The sequence below is a fragment of the Penicillium cosmopolitanum genome, assembly GCF_028827165.1.
Source record: "Penicillium cosmopolitanum strain IBT 29677 chromosome Unknown utg000005l:1.0-4006212.0:1.0-4009387.0, whole genome shotgun sequence".
Lineage (NCBI taxonomy): Eukaryota > Fungi > Ascomycota > Eurotiomycetes > Eurotiales > Aspergillaceae > Penicillium > Penicillium cosmopolitanum.
In genome coordinates, this window is record NW_026622675.1 from 1,597,760 (window position 1) to 1,614,835 (window position 17,076).

Genomic DNA, 17,076 nt, shown 5'->3' on the forward strand with positions numbered 1-17,076 from the left:
CTGGCGCTTGGGCTGTTGGTCTGATTGGGCGCGTAGAGCCGCACAGTTTCGACTGGATCGATTGGATCCTGCAGGGAAATGCTATTCCCTGTAATCAGAAATTGGGAGAATAGCATCAGAGGTGTTTTGTTTGAGTGATGGCTGACTATGGGCTGAAGATGCTTGTTTGGGAACACGAGCTGCCTGACTTAGGGCTGCGATAATCACCAGAGAACTACAGTATAACCCCAACACCCAATATCCCCAATATCCCCATATCCCATACCCAGGGCACTCGCAGTTTCACCTTGCAGACCATCGGAAACTCTCCGCCAATCCTTCCTTCCGATCGGATTTGAGATCTGACAGCCCTGCCCTAACTCCTCCCCGATGAAACAAACAAACCCGCCTAACAAGGCAAATCCTTTCACTTCCGAAAATAACCCCCGGGACTTGCCTCAATTGTTTCAGGTTCTATTTTCAGGCTCCATTGTCGCCTGCACTAGAAACGAGACAATAGCCGCCCTGAATGCCTCCATGGCGCCGACGGGAGTGAATGGGGTGAATGGCATGGTGGAGGAACACTAGATATTCCCCTTCGCCAGCTCCATTTCTTCTTCTTCTCTCCTTCTTCCCCTCCTGTCTCATTCGTTTCCAAATTGCTCGAGTTGATCTCGTCTTTCTTTTTGTCTCTTTCTCCTTTATGGGACAACAAGCTTCCGGCTGGCCAGTTGCTTCCCATAAAAGTCTTCCTCCCAACTTGAACCCCGCGGGCAAGTCTCGCTCACGTTATACATCTTTGAGTTTGGGTTCTTGGAATCATTTTCATTTCAAGTCCCTTTTTATCCCGTGCAGTTTTATTTACCGGCTCCGCTGTTATGATGGCGAAACTCAAGGAATCCCTGGCTGGCCCAGGGTACGTGATTCTGAACACCATCCGCGCCCTCAACATCATTGTCTTCCTCGATATCATCGCCTCCTGCGTGGTGATGGAGGTCAAAATCGATATGCGGAATGGATTCTTCTTCTTCCAAGCCGTTACCCATGCTGTCATGGCTTTGATTAGCAGTGAGTATCCATTCATCCCACCATGTCCTGCGAACTGATTTACTGACAACATCATCCATTAGTCGTTTTGATCATCACTGAGCTCCCGATCCTTCGGGACTACTTTAATCGCAACTGGCCACTCTTCGGAGACGAAGCAGGCTTCCTCGGTCTAGCATTAGCCATGATGATCCTCGGAGTCGCTGTGCTAGGGAATCTGAACACCGAAGCAATGAGCCAAAAGTCTATCGGCCTCGCATTCTGGCGCATCGTCATCTCAGCGGGAATCCTGGCCATGGTCATGAGCGTGATGAACATCCTGGCGGTAATTATTTCGCCCATCCCAACACTACTCTAGTCCAATCCAATCCAGCCTCGTCACAAATCCTAACTCCCTCCCCCAGACCTTCATCTTCAGCCACCGCAAACCCCACGTCAGCGCCCGCCAAGTCCGAATCTACGGCGCCGGCGCCAAAGACCAAGTAATAAGCCGAACAAGCAGCCAACGATCGCTACAACTAGGAATCAAGCGCGAAGAATACCCACATCCACCAACCTACACTCCTCCCGAACCAGCGCGCGAGAATGCCTTGAAGCGAGCAACAAAGCGATTCACTGGTCGATTCCCGATTAAGATCTCCGGTCCCATGATGCGGAGCAATGATGCTGCGGACAATGCGCATCTCCAACCGCCGCTGAATAACGATGATGCGGCTTCATCGCATTATTCGCGAAATTCGGAGGGTGTGCCGTTTCCTGAGGAGGCGTATCATCCTTCTATGCGGCAGACTCATGCGGTCAATATGGTTTAGATGAGATGGGATGGGATGAGGGTGGGATTAGTTTAGCTACAGAGTATCTGTTTGTGGCTTTTGTGGGCTATCCCGGATGGTTTGATGATATGATTGTTTTCTGGGAGCGTTTGTTCGGCGTTTATTATGGGGCACGGTTGGAGTTGGAGTTGGAGTTGGGTGTGGTGCATCCTATTGCTTGATTTGATTTAATTGATTGCAGACATTCCTTTACACTCTCTACTTAAAATTTCCATTGTCTCATTCGTCATTGTTTCTTTTCCATAGTATCTAAAGTTATGCCTATCGATTTTTCCACTGGCATCTAGACTGATTTTAATTCCACCACTTTACCTATCAGTACTCTGAATGTCACTCAGCGATATTCCTCATCAATTTGAATAAGTGCGCCCATTCCATCCCGCTCCAACGCCTCGGTGTCGACGATCATAGTAGCCAGTAGAACCGCTTCCTCGGTCTTGCTTGCATTGTCGCTGATTCGATGATGACAACCAGGAGCCTCATACCAGGTACCGCCAGACTGGATAACCTTCATCGGATCGTCGTTCATTTTGTTCAACAGTGCGCCCGATATGACGAATGCCGATACGGCACAGCCACCATGTCTGTGAGGAGGAGTTGATCCATTCGGAGGGAAGACCACGCGTAGGGCACAGACGGTCTTTCCGGTGATACCGGCGACATTCAGTTTGTACTGAGAGACGATTTCAATGGCCGGTCTCGGGCGGCTGGAGCGTTCGTTAGTTCATGGTGAGGTTCTTTCGTACTGGTAGTTGATTATTTGGATGCTGGTATCATGGTGGTACATACGTCGAATCATAGGTCGGTTCTTGCATGATGTCAAGGGTTTTATTTGAGGGTTCAGGACTGAAGATTGGGTCTGAACTTGAAACTGTAGTCCGGGATTGATTTTCTGAGTGCCCAATACCTAGGTATGGACTGGGGCGCGACTCTTATAGGGAAATGCCCAGGTGCATATCAACCGGACTCGGAATTGCCAGCTGGCCCAAATCCGTTGAACTACGTCACGGTCGCAGTACTAGTAGCGTCGAAGTGCATAAGGCCACTGGTACGACGAACTTCCGAGTAGGCTATTCCAAGGATTCAATTCTCCACTAAACGCTGCTTCAATGGCTGTGGTGCATTCTTGGGGCGGAGAAAGAATGTTGGCATGTTGGGGTCGACTGATTAAGGTTGGATAGGCTATCCGAATTCCGAGGCGGCCCCTCGCCACTGGGCAATCACATCGCTTGCCTTTAGGTAAAAATAACCTTAGAGTTTGTAAGAGATTAATATTCATAGATCTATTCGGAAATCGGAAGGCAGAACCCGAGACTTGGATATGTTGGGAGATTGAAACTATCACATCCGCATTCAAGTTCCAGTAGGCGCGGGTACTAACTATTGACCCTGGTATACGTTGAATATCGCGGAAAATAACTAATATCCGACACCTGGATCCTCTATAGATAGTTGAATCGACATCGGTTGGAAAAACATTTTCTTTACTGTAGATATACAATTTCGCGAATATGAGGAACACTAGTTATTTTGGACGCTGTCGCCCTGACAGAAACACCGGGTCGATTGCGGCTACGGAGCACTCGCCCTCGAACAATTCCTACAGGCGGAAATACCTCTCACTCCAAGGAAGAATCTCGACTATGGTGGCAGCATAGGAGTACTAGTATGTCATGGTAATTGAAGCCTCGTCATTATTGGAATAATGGGCCAACACCTTTGCCGGAAATTATGGCGCCGAAATCCAGGTTACCGGTTTCTCAAAGTTCTTCGCGTCTTGCCGGAATTTGGTAACGAGCTGCAAATAGGTAGATTGATAATCCGGAAATCTATCCTCGTGTCGTAATGCCAGTGTACTTCATACCTCCTCAAATTTCTCCTCCACATTGTTTTCGACGCATTAGAAGGGCCTCAGCTCTACACCAACGACGGGACCGGTATAACTCCCATTAAGCACAGTCACCGGGTAGAGGTTGATCCTGCAGTCGTAAGTTAGCAGTCAAGGTACTCATCCTCACGGCCTTAGACCTTATCGGGCAGTATCACAGCGGGAAGAACATCGACGCTGAAGCCGAAGCAACGCAAGATGGCATATATACCAAGGTCGGCGCCTTTATGAAAACGTGGAAGCAGTTTTTCCGCACCGTCGAGGGTAGGTATGACAGCAGAAAATTCCGAGAAAACCGCCTGTTTTGATTAGCAGGATTCCATTGCAGTACCTTTTCGAGAGGGAAAAGTCTACTACCTTTTTGCATGAATGCACGAGTTTGGTGAATTATCGTTCAACAGTGCCAAGTCTCATATAGGAGTGTAATAAATAATATAAATACCATCTTAGTAATATGATTTAGTATTCGAATGTCAGATAATATTTCAAAAATGCCATATTCCAAAATCGAATGCCTATATACCGTAACAGCCCAGGGACATAAAAATAATCGAGCAATGGTAGTGACATTTAATCTTCAGCATGGAGATGGGAAAAGACAGGACAACAAAGGGAGCCACTTAAATAGTTACTACCAATGGCAAATGCCTATGGCATTGCATCAAACAATGTAATTTCCTAGAAACACAATTGGATGTCAAAGCCGGGCGGGACAAGATAAGAAGCCATCAGGATTCGTGAGAGAAACTTTCAGGTACTTCGGTAGGAATAGTAGCATTAGAGCTAGATTACGATCTCAGTTAAGCAATAAGAAAATCTCAAAACTACTTGATCTCCTCAACCCCCTCCATAGTTATCTTCTCTCTTAGATATTTCCCTCCCTCCATATCGACGCTCATACTGGGTCACCGGTATCGCTAGACATAAGACAATTACTCGGTCTCGGTCAGTTCCTGCATACGGAGCTGTCTCTCATTCCATGCGGGAATCTCAGCGATGATCGTGGCGTAGGAGTACATCAGCCCGGCCTCGGCCTGGTTACCGTAGTTGATATGGGCCATCGCAGCTGCTGGGTGTTGTGGGTCAGAAATCCAGGTTATAGGCTTCTCGTAGCTTTCCTGTCCTCCAAACCATTTCAGGAAAGCTGTGCATAGTTTTGAATCAGTAAGCTGCCATCAAATATCAAGAATGTTCTTCTTACTTCGCGGTAATCTTCCTCTCCGGAATTGAACATTGCGTCAAAAGCCTTCAGCTCGGGGCCAACGAAGATGGCCACATCTTCATCATTGAGCTGAAGGTCTGTCTTGTATCGGCTGGTCTTGGGGTTCCAGCACTGAGGATAGCCCCATTCTTCGTCCCCCTCATGCATGACCACAACAGGTAGAACCTCGACCTTGAAGCCCAATGCATGCAGTACAGCATACAGGCCTAGGTCAGAGCCTTTCAGGTACTGCGGGAGCAGCTTTTCGACACCCTCGTAGGCGTGGGGGTAGCTGTGGGCGCAAAATGCTCCGAGAACGCCGCCTGTACCTGGTTAGCCACAATGGTCGATCTCAACCCCCCTTTGGAATATACTTACCTGTTTTCATGAATCCCGGATTCTGGAGAACATCTTTCAGCAGACCATACATGGGCAAGGATCTAGCATCAAGGACTGGACTTGGGGGCTTTGATGCCTCGACCTTGGCGTAGAGGTTGTAGGTCAGGGTGATGCGGTGACCTTCGCTCACGGTTTTGATCTCATGTTCGCAGTCGCTGTAGAAAGCAGCCCATTGAATGGTGTTTGCGCTGTGTACTTCCCATGCAAAATCCACCTCGCTGCCATTGTGTCGAACCATCAAGTTCCCACCTTTGAATGGGGACGGTAGACAAACCACTAAAGACCCAATCTGATTCTCGGAGAGCGGGGTGTCAACATGCTTCTGGAAAAGACCGGACGGGCCCGAGTAGACCTAAAGTTTGAAGTTGGCGTTGTCAGCAAAATTCCAGCACAAGCAGCACAGCACAGCATGTCACAAGCAGCACAACACAACTTACATTCAGCTTGTAGAGCTCTGCCTCAACCCGTCGAGGAACAAGCCACGCGTTGCCTGCATCGAGGTTGCGAACTAGGTTCTGGGCAATTTCATCGAGGATACCGTGGTCCGCAGGGTGAAAAGTGGTAGCAAACTGATCCAGTTCCAGCTTCCCTGCCTTCCGGTACTCAGGGTCCATGACGGTCTCCTTGTTTCTGCCGAAGCTTGCAGCTTCACAGCTAGCAACCAGTGAATGAACGAGCCTGTTGTTTCCATCATCACCAGTGCTGGGGACAGGGAGATCAACTACCTGAGCCTGCGAGTCATGTTTGCCATTGCGCCAGTAAACACTGATCAGTTTCTCTACCATCGGGATGGTTCCCCCACAGACAAAGGAGGCAGATGCTTTTTCGTCCGTAAAGGCTTGTTCCAACTGACGGCAGATTTCCTTGAATGCAGTCTCCGAAAGTGAGCGGACAGGGACCTGTTTCTCAGGTCTCCCAGGGCTTGACATTTTGGATGGTTCGATGGTGACTGATTGGCAGAAGTGATCAAGAAAGTAGTAGGTGAAAGATAGAAGAAAGAAGGGGAGACGAGGTAGTAGAAGTGAGAGGGATGAAGGTAGGAAAAGAGTAGCATGAGTAAAGTCGGTAGACTAGAGTTGTATACTTCCCATGGTCCCTTCCCCACGGATCATCCAAGGCACCTCTAGGCACCCGCCAGCCCGGACCCGAATAGTACAGGAAGAAGGAATGAGCATCACAGGTGAAAGTTGCAGGCCCTTCCAAGGAAATCTTTCTGGTAACGCTCGACTGCCTTAAAAGCAGCCTCCGCGAGTCTATGTGCGCCTTTTGTAAAGGCCTGCTCCTCGGTGGTGACTGCGATTGGTTTCTCCGACATCGCTGAGCTTGAAATTTGAAGTAGTAGAGACGGGATGTGATAGTAGAAAGTAGGGAAGAAAGCCGGATATAATAGTACCATTGCTCTCATAGTGGTAGTACTAGTTAGTAACTTGAATATAATTTCTCTGAGTCGCACCTCCCAACAGATCCTCTGTAGAGCCTCCCCAATGACGGACAGTCCCATGGAACATGCATGATATAGATATACTATAGTATAATGGAGAATCTCATAAAATGTTTATTTTACATGCTGTTTTAATTCATAGATAATGGGATGATATTTATAGAGTATCTCATTGCTGCTGCTATTTACAAACATCCGTACAGTACTACTAGTACTAGTAGATTGCTCTGCCTTTCACTTCTTTGTTTAGGTGCTAATACCCATTCTTTGCTCTACTGACACATAATTGTTTGCACTGCTACTACTAGTATAGACATTGGGATCCCCTCAGTAAAACTAAACTTTTCACTTTGTAAAATACATTGTGTCCTGTATATAACAGCTAGCTATAGGAGTGGAAGTATACAGTATACGGTGGAGCGCCAAGACCGCCTTTGGCACCGGGGCCAACTTCAGCTTGTTCACCTGCGCATATTCATGCGCTGGCCTCTTTGACATCAATGCCTTTCTTCTCAATACCCCCATCCCTTTCTTTGCATCCCATGAAATAACGGGCTGTTCCTAATTGCCGCCACCATGGCTGGAATAGAAATCCCATCTTGGTCGACGTGAGTTGAAAGCTGAACTGTCCTTACCCTCACCTACACGCGCTTCGCTAACCATGACCGCTGGCCTCAGCATCAAATCGATCGTCATCTTCTTCGCCCCGATTGTTCTACCACGCCTTTTAGTAGCATATCGTTCTTTCAATGCATCCGTCGCCTCTCGTCCACCACCGCGCCCAATTCCCCAGGGCGCTGAACGAGCGCTGAACCTCCTCTTCATTGCCATCTGTCTCTACATCGCCCTCAGCTTCCCCTTCATACCTTACGCGCCCGAAAAAAAATATATTCCAGCTCACTAAATCGCGCATCACAACCTCCACCGATGTACTCTTCACTCGCCTCGCACGACTTCGGCCCAGCGAGACCCTGACCGTGGCTGATGAGCTCCTCAAACAAGGCCTCACTTCGATAAGCGCCCGCAAGATCTACCTCGCCTTCGGTCCGGATACCATCACCAAGTGCGAGTTCTGCTCGATCAATACGCCGTCTACATATCTCTTCTTCTATCTCCCATTCCAGGTCCTTCTGCCGCACCTGGTGCATGTTCTGATCTTGTTGATCGTGACATCAAAGGCCCTCTCCGGCTCCGAATGCACTCGCTGGCGAGGCAAGTTCACACTCGTTGCATCTTTGGTGGCATTCTGTGATATCTATCTTGCGACGACTCATGATGCGCTGAACGGAGGGTCAGCCCTGGACAGAGCAGCCAAGAATGCCCCCGTCAGCTATGGCTATTACTACATCTCAACCTTGGCCCGACCCTTCATCTTCGGTGTGTTTGACCTGGGCTGTGCTGCCATCATCTACCTCTCCTCCACGCACCGATTCTTCTTCAAACAACCGTCGTCTTCAGAACAATTGGACCAAGGGGTCTCCACGGCCCTGAAGATGTTGAACGGTGTCCAGTCCAAGCTCCACGCCACAAGTGTCACCCGCAACGCGATTGTGCGGGATCGGTCGCTCAAGCAGCGCGATGACGCATACTGGCAGGCCATCGCGGCGGTGGAGGACCGGACTCGAAGCGGGGGGGACGACCGCAGGGTCGGGGCAAGGGGGTTCAGGCGCAGGTGCAGGCGCGGGAACGGGTCCGAGTACAGTGGTGAACAATATCTGGGAAGAGCCGGAGGTAGTGCAGGCCATGTCTAGGGCACTTACTGGTCATGGCGGCGTGGATCTGGCACAGTTGGGGATGAATGCCCAGGAGTTTGTTCGCGGGGCGACGGACGGGCTGGACTGAGTGTACAATTCATAATTTGTACAAGTATATAGAATAGAATCACTGTATCCTGTATCCTGTATCCTGTATACTGTATACTGTCCCTGTCCCTCTCCCTCCACCTGTCCTCTGTACACAATTGCCCTCCGCTCATTCGATCAAAATGATGAGGCGGTGTGGAGCGTCGATCATCAAGTGAAACGAAACGAGACTCAACCACTTTCCCCTCCACCTCTTTTCCCTCTCTCCCATTTGGATTCTGGCAATCCTGGGTTTTTTCTTTTTCTTTTCTTTTTTTTTTGCCCAGAGTCCTGCTTTCCCAGGACCTCTACTCTCTCGCTATTCCCTCGTTTTGGTGTTTATGGCAGTATAAAAAAAGAACAGCAACAAACAAACGCTCCCACTCAACCTTGTCCCACCCAAAAAGTGACCGCGGCCCACGAAAGAGTCTCGACTCGACTCGACTCGACTCACCCTCCGCCTTTTTTTGGGCTCCTCTTCTCCTCCCTTTTTACCCCGTCTCCACCCATCAACTTGAACATACCTCCCCAACTGGTATTATTCCAGTTGCGACTTCCAACATGGACAAGGAGACAGCTGCCTCGGAGCTCAATGTCTATGTCTCCTCCTCCCGAATGGCTCCCGAACCAAGGAGACCACGTTCCGCGAATGGGTGGTCAACAACCAGATTGGTACGCTATTGATTCCCTGGATATCCTGGCCAATTCGTCTATTCGTTGTGGCATAGAACCTCCTATGCCCTGGCGAATGCGAATAAACGCTGGTTCCCCTATCGCAGCCTTCTGACAAGATTTCCACTAACACTCTTGGCGCTGCGCAGGTATCTCCCTGACCATTCTGGCCATGTTGCTGGCTCTTCATAACCTCTACCCTTCCTTGCGCCCTTATACTCAGCCCTTTTTCGAATTGTCCTACTATAACCCCGCCTCCGGCAAGTACGTTCAGGGCTGGGACGATGTCTACTTCGTTTTCAGTGCGGCCCTCGCTCTTTACCGCGGTCCGCGGCATTTCAATTGAATGGATTCTACAGCCATTGGCTCGCCAGTCTGGCGTGAAACGAAAGGCTTCAGTTCGCATTGCTGAGCAGGGCTGGCAAGTTATGTACTACAGCTTTGTCTGGGCGACGGGATTGGTATGTCTTTTTCCTTTTCCGCGGCGACATGGGTGAAACTCGTGGGATTGTTGAGTATGCTAACGCTGGATCCGACAGTACCTCTGGAAGAACTCAAACTACTGGTTCGATTTCAGCGCAATCTGGGATGAATGGCCAGCTCGTCCCATGTCCGGTCTGATGAAGTGGTATCTGCTTGTCGAATTGGCCTTCCTCATTCAGTCCATCTTCATCATTCATGTCGAGGAGAGACGGAAGGACCACTACCAAATGTTCGCCCACCACGTCATCACCAGCACCCTCCTCACCTCCGCCTATATCTACGGTTTTTACAATGTGTCCAACGTGGTACTTTGCTTGATGGACATTGTGGACTTCCTCCTTCCGGTACGTTTCAATTCCTGGCTCTCCACTCCCCTCAGCGGTCCATTTTACTGACAACTACCCCACAGTCTGCCAAAATCCTCAAGTACCTCCACTACCAGAACGCCTGCAATGTCGGATTCGGCATTTTCATGTCGACCTGGTTCATCACACGGCATGTTCTGTATAATATGCTTTGCTGGAACATCTACAAGAACGTCCCCGCCAGAATGGCCTTCGGAACCTACCAGTACGGCGAAATGACCAGCACCAACCCCTACCCAGACGCCTTCATGTACCTCTTCGCACCATTCTTCAACCTCGAGAACCCCGTCTGCATGAACCCCACCATCAAGTTCATCTTCTTAGCCTTCCTCGTCTCCATCCAACTTCTCTCCGTCGTCTGGTTCACCATGATCGTCCGCGTCGCCTACACAACCATCACCACAGGCGCCGCAGAAGACAGCCGCAGCGACGAGGAAGACGAGGCCGAAGTCGACCCCGAAGCTACTGCGAACGGCACCGTGCGGCTGGCCGCGAAGGATGGCGTTAACCCTACCCCCGTCGCAGTCGACACTGCCCCCGGCTTGGACCGTCGCCGGTCGAATGGGTCCACGTCGGTTCGGGCCCGGGGTCGTGGCCGTGTTCCTTTCGACCAGAGTGATCGCAAAGCTCTCCTTGGACGAATCGGATGCGAGAAGCCTACCTAGAAGAAAGCAGATTATCCTCTTCCTCCTCTCCGTCTCTGCTTTTTTTCTCTATCTCCCCGTTTTTCGATTTTGTTAATTTCCTTTTTCTTTTTCCTTTTCCCTTTCTTATCTATTTTTCTTCTTTTTTTTTCTCGAACATCAATCAACACGAACCCTCGCATTATGACGAATACACTTCGAGTCCCATATTTTCTTCTGGCATGCCGTGACGCCCCAATCTTGCTGCAGCCGGATTTTATCATATAGCCTGTCCTGTCTAGGGTAGACGTCTCCCATCGTCCCCCATTCACAAATTTGTATTTGTTCGGTGTGGTGATGGTGATGGGGGCTTTCTTTCCATGGATAGGAATTATGATCGCGCTGCTGATGAAATGAAGTGTTCGACGTTAACGATTTCCAAATTTGCCTTCTCCCAAAAATTCCTAGTTCTTTTTTTATGCGGGCTCGGCCCATCCCGATTGATGACTCTGCTCTGATTCTCTCTGTCATGCAAGCAAGTCCCATTATATCCCTGCTTTTCGTTGTGCTGTGCTTCAGTTTGTTTGTTGTGCTTTTTTGTTTTGGAGGGAGCTGGGGTGGGCTAGTTTATCTCTAGTATATCTTTTCTTTAGGGGGGGTTTCAAACGGATGGGAGGTTTCGTTCGGGTATATGCCGTTCAAGCTACCGCTTTTCTTTTTATGTGTCAGTGCTTTGTTTGTTTTCCTCAAATGGTTAGAGATCCAGATGATAATACCCAATGGATGCATTTCACTTTTGATTCTACGCCTCTGACTAGCCTAAGCTGATCACTCACCAACGCTCTGATGGCTACCTCTAGATAGCTCCGCTCTTGCCTCGTCTCTCTTCATCGGATCATCATTATCATTGTGCCTCTCTTCCTTTCCATATCACTCAGTATGGTCTGATCGAGAAATAATCACAATAAGAAACTGGGAGGCTATACTGTATCAGTCACTTAACAGCGTGCTGGAGTCTAATTCCACGCCGTCAGCTCCGTACTCGCTATTCTCTGGGCGCGTACTTGGTTTGATATTAGTACTGTAGGAACTAGGGTGTGGATTTGTCAGCTAAAATGTCAGGTTTGGCGGCCTGAAACTATCTTAAAGTTAGCACATACAAGCCCCCCCTCATTTCAATTTTTTTTGGGCTTACTATTTTGAGATCACGCAAAGTATATTGATGATGGATAATGCAATTCCAACAAATCCATCTCGTCAGCCGAAGAAAGCGGCACCCGCATGCCAAAAATGCCGTGTCCTCAAGGTGAAATGTATTCGACTCGAGGAGGGACAGCCTTGTACCAAGTGCGCGTTATTTCCCTAACCAACTGGCACATACTTCCCTTCAGGCTAATTTGAGTAGATGTGCCAGATCAAACTCCCACTGCGTATTCCCAGAGCTGAGACAGCGACCTCGAGTTTCAGAACGAGCGAAACCGTAAGTGACCGCGGAGGGCCCTTGACTCAATGGATTAGCCTTGCTGACAGGGAGGATGAAGGCGACTGGTTGACCTTGAGTCCAAGCTCACTAATATCATCGGTCTTCTTTCGCGCTCGAGCGCACCTTTTGGTAGCGTCCAAGCCCCCGTTGATGCGAATTTTGGACTGTCCGCAAATCCTGAAATTTTCAACGACAGCCCACACCCTACAGCCGAATGGATGAGCCATGTGTACCTGGATAATGCACAATTAAACGAAGGCCTAGAGCTGAGCGAGAAAAGGGATGCCCCTGAAGATAGCCTAGAAAGTCCGCAGAATTCATCCACATCTACGGACTCCGCCTGGATCACTGACCTAGGACTTAGTCCTGTCGTTATTGGGCATCTTCTAGACAGGTTCCGCAGCATGGGATATTATTTTCCATTCGTTCGGCCCTCAGATACCTGGACTGCTGCATCAATGGCCGAAGATCGCCCATTTCTATTACTTGCAGCAGCAGCAGTTGCTTCTTCAAATCACTGTCACCTTCAAGATGCTCTGATCAAACATTTCAAAGAATCCCTCACTCAGCATGTTCTCATAGCTGGCGAGCAAGATCTAGATCTGCTGCAGGGATTACTTGTTTACCTCGCCTGGTAGGATCCCAGTTCCCAGAATGGCTTTTATCTTGTCATTCTCGGAGTCACTAACAAACCAATTGATGTCAGGTTCCACTTCGACTTTGTTCCAGGCAGTCAGCAAACCTACAAATACTTACAAATCGCAATCAGCTTGGTAGTTGACCTTCGCCTCGATCAAGAGACTGCCGACTTGCTTGAGCAGAAAATCGAGCTGGGTGATACGTATACCCGGGAAGCATGCCGTGCTTATTTAGGCTGCTATTACATGTCTAGCATGTAAGAATCGCATTCCCTATCCAGATAACGGGCAATGAGGCTGCTGACCCGAATAGCATAGCCATGTCATCGGGGAAGCCCAATAATCTCCAATTCCAACAAAACATGCTTCAATGCGCTATGATGCTGGAACAACAACCAGAGTTTGAGACAGACCTCTTAATATACCCAGTGATGAAAGTGATTCAATTTGCCGAGGAAGTCTGCGAGACCTACCGGTCAGAAGGCATCTGTGGCCCTCGGCTGCACATTCATGCTGAACGATTCACGATGCGGTTAGAAGAATGGTGGTCATCTTTATCAACAGATCTTCGTAACGCAGGTAAGAACTTCTCAAGCTCCGGGCCCCCTATTTAAGCTGATTAAAAATCCCTAGTACTGCCAATCAACGCTTACTACGCAGTCAAGATTCGAATTCAAGAAATGGGCTTGGTGTATTGCTATGGCCAGAGAAGACCTCCATCTCCAAAGGAACGGGAAGATTCCACCATGTTATCTGCACATCCAATGATCATCAGCAACTTGATCAAATGCGTCAATTCTGCAAAAGAATATCTCGACTATTTTCTCACTCTTCCATTTGCAGAGCTCAATAGCCTGCCATTTTCGACATGGTATCAGGTTATTTTGACAGTATTCGTGCTGTACAGGTTGTCCGTGGGGCTGCCAGAAGTTCCCGAATGGAACGTGGAAATTGCACAGCACACCGTGGATCTAAAAGATTATCTTGATACACTGTTATCTCATCTACAGACTATCAAGCCATCGACAGATAGGCAAGTACCCACAAAAAGCCTCTTTTCAAGGCTGCCCGAGATCATAGGAAGTGTGAACACTTCATATACATCAGCAAAAGAGAACCCCACGCAGGATCGTGACAGTCGAAATGCCCATCACGAGCTTCTGGTTTCGATTAACAAAGGCTCATCCATGCAAAAGATGCACCGCTGCCCTGCATTGCGGTATTCGAGCCGTCATGTCGCGCGGACTCCGGATCAACCCATACTACAAAGCGCTATTTCTACAGAAGTCCAGAAGATAGAATATGAGCACCTTTGGGACGATGTATTGTTGATGGATACTTTTCCTATCACGACAGATTCATCATCTACCGGTTTCTGATAAGCTATCTATACCCCAGACCGCAAATCCGCTCGACTACCCTGGGACCATTTCAGCATAAAGATACCTCAGATCTCGTCGGGAAATACATGAGTGGAAAGCTTTTTTCCAGTCGAGTCGTATCGCTGGGTCAGAACATTGAAAAGTCCATCCGCATCCCGTGGTTCATAATCAAGCGACAATGCCGCTTGGGTAAGCAGGTCTAGCCCATAAGTCTCCTTGATCCAGTGGGCAACCATATCCATCCCCGCCACAGCTCCACTCCCAGTCCAAATATTGCCATCAACAATCCACTTCTTCTCCATAGTCCACTTAACATTCGGATATCTCTTCTTAACCCAATTGTACTCGAGACGATTGACCGTTGCCCTCTTGCCATCTAGAGCGCCGGTGGCAGCAACAACCGCGGCTCCGGTACAAGTCGTGAACATCAACTTTCCAGAGGCAGCATGGCGGCGAATAAGGTCCTGCAATTTTGGCGGAAGGTTGGTTTTTTCAGGGATATCACCACCGACGAGGAGGATGTCCAATTCGGGGACGTCGTCCACCGCGATCGTAGGAACAACGGTTACAGCGCTCGTAAGCAGGTGCACCGGCTCCAGGGTCTCGCCGATATGGTGGAAGACAAATTCGGGGGCCTTTTCTAGAAGTTTCGGATCAACGGGGGCGTAGTAGTTGATACCCTCCAAGAGCATCTTACTCGCGGAATTGAGTAGATCGCATGGTCCGATGATGTCGATTGTCTGGTAATCGTAGAGCGGGCAGCCGATGTGGATGGGAGCCATCTTTGTAGAAGTTTTTTGGTAGAAGTAATGAAACTGAGTGTCAAATGAAGTTTGTTTGTTGATAGTTAGTACTGCTGGCTGTGTTTTCTGGTGATTATATACTTCCATTTTCGGGATGCCGTAATCGCGGAGCGGGCCGTTTGACGGCTCCGTCCTCCGTGGTCAGGGATCTCGGCACGGAAAACAGGGTAAACTCATGCACCGTGACCGTGGTTTGAAATCCATATTCCAAGGTTCTACCTTAGAAGCTTCCGATATGGATTTCAAATCCTACTAGTACCTTAGGCTTCAAGTTCTCGGGGTTTGGATCCAGGTTCAGTGAGGAGATAACTAGCGGCTTAGGAAGCAGCCATCCTGACGACTACTATCCTGGTGACTACTATAAGGGCGGCTGTGCCTGTCACTTCCTCAACTTCAATCAAATAAAAACTTTTCGATTGGTGCTTATCAACTTTATGACAATGAAAACCACCCAAATCTTACTGCCCATTATCGGGCTAACCTCCCTAATTCTATCATCGACTGCTTCATGTCAGCTCCTGGAATTCAGCGGTACTTTCGGAGACACCGTAGCTCCTTTCCAGATTGACGTCAACCCTGATTTCATTAAGAAAACCACATTGAAGGCATCATTGACCCGATTCACCGATGACCTCCAACAACCTGACTTTACAGATGGGCCACCGCGTCATAACGCGACCACAGTAAGGGACTTTTGGGTCAATGAGTTTGACTGGTTCCAAGTCCAAGAAAATTTGAATAAAAAGTACGTCAAGGCAATTTCTTTTCAAGGCCTCCATAAGAAATGCATTCTGAAAGCTGATTGTCAAAATTCTAGATTCAAGCAATTCACAACCACAGTGTCGGCGGGTAACAGTTTCACGCATCCTATACCTCTACATTTCGTACATCACCGGTCTCCACGCCCTAATGCAATTCCCCTCCTCTTTCTTCATGGTTGGCCAGGCAGCTTCCTGGAGGTGGGCGAAATAATAGACGGCCTCACCAATCCTCCCAATACATCGACACCCGCCTTCCATGTTGTCGCTCCGAGCATGCCCGGATTCGGTTTCTCGCCCGCACCCTCAGTACCAGGTTTGGGCCCAATTGCCCTTGCAGACGCTTACAACGACCTTATGGTTAACAAGCTTAACTACTCAAAATACTGCCTTCAAGGTGGGGATCTAGGAGGTTTCCTCCTCCATGAGCAAGCAGCACGCCACCCCGAATCTGTCCTCTCCGCCCTTTCCAATTTTTGGGTGGTCCAGCCTAACAGCACCGATCTGGAGCGTTTTCACGCTGGATTATCTACCCCTGATGAGGATTTCGTCATTAACAAAATCATGGAATTTGAACATCTCGGCTCTGGTTACCGCCTGATCATGCAGACTAAGCCATTGTCACTTGCAACCGGCATGACCGATAGCCCAATTGGGCTTGCCATGTGGATTTACAGTTTAATGCAGGAGTTCGTCCAATTTCATGTCTGGACTCCGATGGAGATCGTTACTTGGACGATGATGTACTGGATACAGGGTCCGTACTCTTCATTTCGATATTATAAAGAGCATGTTACCGTAAGTGAACTTACTATTCTATATTCGGTATACCCCCGGCAACTTGGTTGCATTTCACTGACATAGCTCAACCCTAGGACCATATTTTCGAAAACGGTCTAGCAATCAATACATCTTCATTTCCATATGTCCACCAGCCCGTCGCCATTTCAGAATTCCCTGCGGACCTTTGGTATAGAACAGTAAGTTCCATTTCAAACTCACCATTGACGTGCAAAATCAAATTGACCCTTTTCATCATTAGCCAATGGACTGGGCTCAGCGTAGCGGGAACGTGGTGAGAAGAACAGTACACGATCGAGGATCGCATTTCGCTTCCATTGAGACGCCTCTGGTATTAATTGATGACATGCGCTCTTTCTTCGGAAATGCAACCCTGTCCAACACGGGAGCCTTTAATGGGGGCAAGCTGTGAAGTGAGTAATCGTTCATAAGCCCTGCA

At 48.8% G+C, this 17,076-nt stretch overlaps 8 protein-coding genes across 8 annotated transcripts; 5 read left to right on the forward strand and 3 right to left on the reverse strand.

The window, feature by feature from the left end:
* Positions 1-857: 857 nt before the first annotated feature.
* On the forward strand, positions 858-1,838 carry N7509_003649 (uncharacterized protein; the record flags this gene model as incomplete). The annotated part of the gene is made up of 3 exons (XM_056628286.1): positions 858-1,047; positions 1,110-1,351; positions 1,431-1,838. 3 exons carry the CDS (start codon positions 858-860, stop codon positions 1,836-1,838), a joined length of 840 nt encoding a protein of 279 aa, XP_056491020.1.
* A 355-nt stretch (positions 1,839-2,193) lies between these two features.
* On the reverse strand, positions 2,194-2,674 carry N7509_003650 (cupin domain-containing protein; the record flags this gene model as incomplete). The annotated part of the gene is made up of 2 exons (XM_056628287.1): positions 2,194-2,566; positions 2,649-2,674. The coding sequence occupies 2 exons, from the start codon at positions 2,672-2,674 to the stop codon at positions 2,194-2,196; spliced, it is 399 nt and encodes a 132-aa protein (XP_056491021.1).
* A 2,005-nt stretch (positions 2,675-4,679) lies between these two features.
* Positions 4,680-6,276, reverse strand: N7509_003651 (2OG-Fe(II) oxygenase; the record flags this gene model as incomplete). Its single annotated transcript, XM_056628288.1, has 4 exons — positions 4,680-4,865; positions 4,949-5,271; positions 5,327-5,699; positions 5,785-6,276. 4 exons carry the CDS (start codon positions 6,274-6,276, stop codon positions 4,680-4,682), a joined length of 1,374 nt encoding a protein of 457 aa, XP_056491022.1.
* A 1,173-nt stretch (positions 6,277-7,449) lies between these two features.
* On the forward strand, positions 7,450-8,539 carry N7509_003652 (uncharacterized protein; the record flags this gene model as incomplete). Its single annotated transcript, XM_056628289.1, has 2 exons — positions 7,450-7,555; positions 7,641-8,539. 2 exons carry the CDS (start codon positions 7,450-7,452, stop codon positions 8,537-8,539), a joined length of 1,005 nt encoding a protein of 334 aa, XP_056491023.1.
* A 1,046-nt stretch (positions 8,540-9,585) lies between these two features.
* Positions 9,586-10,814, forward strand: N7509_003653 (uncharacterized protein; the record flags this gene model as incomplete). Its single annotated transcript, XM_056628290.1, has 3 exons — positions 9,586-9,762; positions 9,841-10,089; positions 10,164-10,814. 3 exons carry the CDS (start codon positions 9,586-9,588, stop codon positions 10,812-10,814), a joined length of 1,077 nt encoding a protein of 358 aa, XP_056491024.1.
* Positions 10,815-12,177: 1,363 nt separating this feature from the next.
* On the forward strand, positions 12,178-14,272 carry N7509_003654 (fungal specific transcription factor domain-containing protein; the record flags this gene model as incomplete). Its single annotated transcript, XM_056628291.1, has 5 exons — positions 12,178-12,252; positions 12,339-12,889; positions 12,962-13,150; positions 13,207-13,472; positions 13,527-14,272. The coding sequence occupies 5 exons, from the start codon at positions 12,178-12,180 to the stop codon at positions 14,270-14,272; spliced, it is 1,827 nt and encodes a 608-aa protein (XP_056491025.1).
* A 68-nt stretch (positions 14,273-14,340) lies between these two features.
* Positions 14,341-15,057, reverse strand: N7509_003655 (class I glutamine amidotransferase-like protein; the record flags this gene model as incomplete). The annotated part of the gene is made up of 1 exon (XM_056628292.1): positions 14,341-15,057. The coding sequence occupies one exon, from the start codon at positions 15,055-15,057 to the stop codon at positions 14,341-14,343; it is 717 nt and encodes a 238-aa protein (XP_056491026.1).
* A 461-nt stretch (positions 15,058-15,518) lies between these two features.
* N7509_003656 (epoxide hydrolase family protein) lies at positions 15,519-17,049 on the forward strand (the record flags this gene model as incomplete). The annotated part of the gene is made up of 4 exons (XM_056628293.1): positions 15,519-15,823; positions 15,896-16,634; positions 16,712-16,816; positions 16,879-17,049. The coding sequence occupies 4 exons, from the start codon at positions 15,519-15,521 to the stop codon at positions 17,047-17,049; spliced, it is 1,320 nt and encodes a 439-aa protein (XP_056491027.1).
* Positions 17,050-17,076: the final 27 nt, after the last annotated feature.